Source organism: Nymphalis io, chromosome 18 (genome assembly GCF_905147045.1).
Source record: "Nymphalis io chromosome 18, ilAglIoxx1.1, whole genome shotgun sequence".
Taxonomy (NCBI): Eukaryota; Metazoa; Arthropoda; class Insecta; order Lepidoptera; family Nymphalidae; genus Nymphalis; species Nymphalis io.
In genome coordinates, this window is record NC_065905.1 from 7,063,712 (window position 1) to 7,070,643 (window position 6,932).

Genomic DNA, 6,932 nt, shown 5'->3' on the forward strand with positions numbered 1-6,932 from the left:
TGCCTATCTATTTAAATAAATATTAAATACTGCCTAGTACATAAGCCCTTCACCATCGGAGTAAGCACGCGTATTTTATTATTATCTAGTTTCAAATGGTGTTATCTCGAGATTTTTTTACGAAGCTCTCTTTTTTAGATCAATTAAGTTTGGTTAAGTATTACGGTTAGGAGGTCGGTATCTTACCTATTTGGATGGAAGCGGTATTGTGGAACGGCGTTTCGTGTTGACGCGTATTATACTCACCCAAGTTATATCGTATTGTGTCATGAATTACATTTAAAACATATCGACTTCTCTCATAATTGCAACTATCGATAAAATTACCATAATGAGGGTTCAACATAATCGCCTTGACTTAAAATAAATAAATAAGCGATTCAATCCACGCGGTCACTTTATAACCTGTGACGGGATATACAAAAATGCTCATATAAACACCCAGACTACTACACATTCAAATCTGATATACTATATTGCTATTGTCTATCTCACGTGTGAGATGTTAAATGAAAACCGACTTACATCCTTTAAATGTGGTAATTATAGTTATATAATTATATGGTAATTATATATTCTGCAGTGAATTTTAAATTTTATCTTACAGAATAGTTCTATTGAATGAAAATCGAAGCAGATACTACTATAAGATTGCTCAGCTAGTGGCAATGAAAATGTTTAATAGGACAAACATACAGACATGTATTCTTCTCTCCATCGAAGTTATCACAAAGGAAATTAGAAAGTTTTGTTTATTATAATTTTTAACACGCAAAAACTGTTGATGACTGATATCGATATAATTTCTTTAAAAGTTTACTTAATAATCACCACTAACTGGATTTGGTATTGTGGACCAGCCCCGGATTTATACTACTAGGCCTACGTATAAATTTATCAAAAATAACATAATTATTCTAACCGCTTTGAAATAGGCCTCGATTTTCGAAGTGAATAGGGGCTTTGGATCTCTATATCCGGGCCTGATTCTGACCGAATATTGACAGTTTATTGACAATTTTATCATAGTGTATTTTATATAACTACCATGAAGAGAGCTGGAGGGTATAACGCGATGAATATGAAATAAAAACTCCCGTCATAAAATAAAGTCAGGCCGCCGTAACAATTTATTTATTCGTAAAGGCGACTGGAACTATCATCCAGTGCAGAACCAAAACGTATCACAAAAATGCCTATATCACCGCTGAGTCACCAGGATTATAAAAACAAGAGCAATCGCTAATTACAGTCATTTCCCTTATAGAAGTATCGAATGTAAAGTCGTTTATTTCATTACTATTGATAAAAAGGCCCGTATTTTTTGTCATTTATTCCCCGTGAACAAAACTATCGCCAGTGTGATCTGACGGACCGAACGAAATAGTTGCTTTGTGAATTAAACCATGGATTATAAGATTATTTTTTGCTTCGTAAGTATTTTTATAAACTTAAATTGCTTGAAATGTTTTATTCTTTGAATTTGGATATTTCAGTTTGTGATAAAATGTACTTTTTTAGAGGTTTCATTATGAAAATATTTGATATGAGATTATAACGATTCGTACATAGTATGTATATTTATTGTCTTATAAAAATGAAGGATAAAAAAGTATTTAAAATTAAAAATGAAACTTGTGTCGGATTATTTGTATAAATATAAATTAAATATAGAAAATTCCATACAAATACGTTTTCAAACTTTATATAAATAGCTTCACTTTTTTATAACCGTTTTTCACGTTGTTTTTAACTACTCCTTCTTTATCTCCCTTAGAAGACTGACAAATAATCAATTTTTTTTTTCAATATAGTAGCGTTATTCCCGCTTATTGATTGTCAAATATCTAACACCTTTTAGAAAAGAAATACCTTTGACTAGAGAAGAACCGTCGAAAGAATCTAAATGATTTTTCATCATCATAATCATGTTTTACGATAAGGTTAACATTTTAAAGAGGAATAAATTAATATTTTATATATATATATAATTTTCTTATTCTATACATAGAAGAGATTATATTACAAATAAATACTGAAAGGATTTGCTACTGTAAAAGTTAAGATATATTTACTTGGAAATATATTTAAATAAACGGCCTTGCTTATAAATGTTGCTAAGCGTCTGATTAGTGAAACCCTAATTTCTTTATCTCATTTTTGATTTGACATTCGAAAGAAAAATACACGGTGTTGCTGAACAAATCACCCGCTTTAATTTATGTGTTGTTTATAGTTCAATATTTATTTATTAATTGATATACTATCAAGTATATTACAAATAAATATGTCATAATAGTGTTGTTTTTGATCTTCAATAAAATAAATCTGTAATAAAACTAAACTACTCTGTTTTTTTAGTCAGAAGTAATTTTATTTCTAGTTCTAACTGTGGCGTATACAAATAAAATTCTTAAAAGAACAACATTCCTACATGTTTAATACCAATCGTGGTTCAATACCATTGAACTATTGTAGATGTAAAGGTGTGAGATGTACTCCTGATAGTTAAGCACAGATTTATCTCTTTCTGTCATTATTGATTTAATATACAGAAGAAGAAGACACAACATTGTTTAACTTATCAGCCTAACAGCCTTTAAATAAGTAAGGTCGTTATTGTAAAACACAATACTGTAACCTGTAATTTAATCAGTTTCCTTACATTTGTTTTATAACTAGCCATGGCCTGCAGTTTAATACGCATTATATTTGAATTATGTATATTCTTATTAATATTGGTCAAGTGTCTAACTAATATGTCTGCAGATATTGTAGTTGAACCACGAAGTTAAAGCTCCGGTTAGGGGCGTTAAAAAATATTGGATTTTTCACTCAAAAAAAAATCAAAATAATGTTTAAGGGTTCTATGCTATAAAAAAGTCACATGTTTGATTCTATTTCGTATTCATAATAAGAATTTGCTATTTAGTTAAATTATGGATATGTGGATATTTTGATTTGGAAGAAACTAATCAATATTTATTTTATTAATATTTATAATAGTTTTAATAATAATCGTACGACGATGAAGGAATATATCGTGAAGAATGTGTCGGATGAAGCTCTGTCCGTGCTTACCCACGAACTCGATTTGGAATAGCGTGGATATAATTTTGGAATAAGCTCTACACCTCCTAAGAAATGCCCAGCAGTGTACAACTACAGGCTCTTACTAAATGATAGTTATAATATATGATAATACGTATGATTAAATATAAACTACCTAATTATAGGTTTTTAAATAGTAATTCATGTTTCAATTATTTTGCAATTTAGATGTTCTTATGTAACACCGATATTCAACAGCCTTCGTCCAAGATTGGTATATTTTTTTATGACCCGACTTCGATATGCACTCTTTAAGGCCAAATGAAATAAAAACAAGCTATTTTTTTGTATAATAGGCATAGTTTTTAAGCATTATTTTTAGTTATAAAAATTTCGATTTTTTTTGGTAAATTTAATGGTAAATATAATATATAATTTATATTTATTTATAAAACAGTAAATCATTGTAGTCCTCACATACAATTAAACTATATTAAATAATATGTACTACCATTTATAGGAGAACGCACCATTCCAAACCACAAATGAAAACATATTTAAAATTTGCTTAAAATTAATTTAACAATAAACGTAGGTAACTGAATATGACAATTTTTTTTATATGTCTAGTGACGTAATGTGTTACTTCACTCATCTAAAAAAAAAATAAGGAGTATATTGCGAGATTATGATCTCATTTTACTTGGTGGAAGCACGTCTGGGTAGGCACCGACCATTTACTGTATGTTCAACCGCCAAACCGCAATCCTTAGTATTGTTGTGTTCCGGTTTGAAGGGTATGTAAGCCAGTGTAAATATACACAAGGGTCATCACATCTTAGTTCCTAAGGTTGGTGGCACATTAACGATGTAAAGAACAGTTAATATTTCTTACCTTATTTAAAAAAATCTCAATCGGTCAACTCGTGCAAAAGTTACACGATCCCCAACAGACACACCAGCTAAAAGTCTTTAGATGGTTTGTGAAAATAAAAATATTCGAACATTTAATAAATATAAAGATGTTTTTTGCTGTTCTTGTATCTGAAAAACTTGTTATTCTTCTAGCTTCACCAAAGGTTTTGTGAGATTATGACCGACTCGAACAATAAAATATTGTCTCAGTATTATTTTGCTTTTGTTCTGAATATTAAATAGAAAAATCTCTAAATGAAAACAGAACCTTAAGTCTAAAAATATTTGAATGAGACTTCATTTTATAAAATTAAATTAAAGTATCCTTTTTTTATTGAATATCAATATATTTGTATCAAGTTTAACTATAAAAACTTATTGATATTATAAATGCAAAAATTTACGTATTTGAATGACTATTATTTAATCGAAATTCAGTGGAGGAAACGATAATACAATGTTAGATAAAAAAAATATTCATTTATAAAATAATAATTACCTGTTTAAAAATAATACCGACATCAAAATATGAGACTATAAAAATTTCATCTATTTTGCCACTTGTGATATTTTTTCTTCTAATTTAAATGGGACCAAACAGGAATTATACCCTCCCAAACAAAAAAAAATTCTAATCGGTTCATAAATGACGGTAATCTTAGGTAACAAACATAAAAAAATATAATTGAATTGAGAACTTTCTCCTTTTTTAAAAGTCGACTTCAAACATTACCTACATTACATATTTCTTTGTAGACTTTAGAATCTGGCAAGTAGGGATGCATGCTATCCTCAAGGCCCGAGGCTGCTCTTATTAAAAGAGGATGTATTCTTAAAAATAATACAAAAATATGGCGCAAAAACGTACCTAAAAGTTAGTTTTTAAAATGAAATTCATTAATAATTTTGAAACGCAGCATTAAAATCACACATACTTTTATCTTGTATCCTCGTCACCCTATAGTAAATAAGTTGTCCGTATTTTTCAGGTACATACATCTTGAAAATTGCACATTGTCTAATAATGAGAATGATTTTGTTATGATTAAAGCCCAAATCTCTACCACATACGATTTCTTATTCCTAATTTTATTCTTTCGTAGTCTAAGACTAACCGAAATATATTGCAATGAACTTTATATCCAAAAATATTTTCAGATACTACTCACGTTCATGGCCGCAGCATACCATGACGGCGATGATGATTACAGTAATTACGAAGATGAATATGAAAACACACTTTCTGATGAGGAATTTACAAAAAAAGAAGAAGCAGTCACGACGAGGCCGGTGTCATATTATGAAGTGACGGAAATAGTAATCGATATACCTGATAATAGAACGCGGGGACCTATTATAGCTAACTATTCAATAGCGAGACCGTTAAATTTAGCTCCAACTACAACGACTACGTTGGCAACATTTGAAAAAGAAAACAGCACAATAGAAAATAATAATAACAATAAGGTAACGACAAATAAAAATGATAATGATGTCAAAATAACAGTTGATCCATATAATAATATACCTTTTGTGCCTATCATCAAAGAATATTGGCTTGGCATCAAAAAAGGAATTGTTGACGGTTTTAATAGTATTATTAATGTGAATGAAAAAAGCAATACTAATAATGGTGATAATTTTCATAGTTACCCGGGACCATTTTCTTTTATAAGCAAATTGCAAAAACAAAGTACCGATGCCGCTCATAAATTTCATAGTACGCTGTTCGGACAAAAATTTGACGACGTTTTTTAATGAATCTAATTTATTTGTATGCCTATATAACTATAAATACACTCATATTTTAAAACAATTAAAATTTGTTGTTTAATTTTTTTAACTTGTTCTCATTTAATTTATTTGATGAAAATTTGACTCAATCGTCGACCGGGATGGTAAGATACCATCGTCCATAGACTTAAGCATTTCAAAATGTATAAGCCATTAAATGCATCCTAAACTTCGGAATTTAAGATGTTGCCTGTGTCTGTAAATATACAGACTCACTAATTTTTCAAATAGGATCACAACATTACATAATAAATGTTTGGCTGTTTATTTATTAATGAGTAGCTAGTACTACCAGAATGGGCCTGTAGATCCATTCGACCAAGAACTTAAGATGTTAAAAAAAATTGTTTTGCCTAATCACTCAAAATATAACATTTACAAAAAATTAAAGTTATAAATAAATTAAAAAGGCCTAAATAAAAGAAAAGTGAAAATAAACGAACGAATCGAATTCGTTCGACAACGTAAAACTTTCACGATGTCGGATACTTTCGTATGTACGTGTTTAGAATACAAATACGACGAATCGTCGACGTATACCGCTTGTATACGTAATATTATTTTGAATGTCCTCACTTAGGAGACACGCGTAGAACACGTAATTTGTGCTTTTAACATCTATTTTGTGGTGATATTATGGTTGTGATCTAAAACGTTCAATATAATTCACACATTACTACTAAGAATGTCTCAGATAATATAGGCATGTGTGTGTGTGTGTGTGTGTTTTTGTGTAAATTATGACCTTCTTAATAAAGATTTGTGCAAAATATTTTTATTTTTTATTATCAATATTAGATAGGATATACTGGGACAAATAAAGTGGACGGTAAATTCGATTGTAAAATGAAACAAGCCGTTTTGTTGCTTGCTGCTTGCATCTTTTAATTTATTTTTTCAATCGTTTTAGGAGGACAGACCAGCATTGACACTGCAAGAAGTATAAAATTACTCCTTTTGTCCTCAATGTGTCACCAATATCTATTATATCTAGAGTCCACTTTGCATGTATTATAAAAATGAAATATTGATCTTTCGGAGCAGAATAATTGACGTATGGGTGATAAGGGGCCTTGAACAAATAAATATCGCCTGTAAAATTATATTGTGAAATTGCATTTCTTCTATTTCTAACAGCCTTACTTATAAACTTTGCTTAGCGACTGTTTATT

The 6,932-nt window shown here is 29.6% G+C and overlaps 1 protein-coding gene across 1 annotated transcript; it reads left to right on the forward strand.

The window, feature by feature from the left end:
• Positions 1–1,297: 1,297 nt before the first annotated feature.
• On the forward strand, positions 1,298–5,724 carry LOC126775677 (uncharacterized). Its single transcript, XM_050497741.1, has 2 exons — positions 1,298–1,433; positions 5,125–5,724. Exons 1-2 carry the CDS (start codon positions 1,407–1,409, stop codon positions 5,722–5,724), a joined length of 627 nt encoding a protein of 208 aa, XP_050353698.1. The 5' UTR covers positions 1,298–1,406.
• The last annotated feature ends 1,208 nt before the right edge of the window (positions 5,725–6,932 follow it).

Bases quoted from the DNA above. Each gene is read 5' to 3' on its own strand.
- LOC126775677 (XM_050497741.1), top strand. From the start codon at position 1,407: ATGGATTATAAGATTATTTTTTGCTTC. The intron at 1,434-5,124 runs GTAAGTATTTTT...AAATATTTTCAG, and splicing joins ATAAGATTATTTTTTGCTTC to ATACTACTCACGTTCATGGC.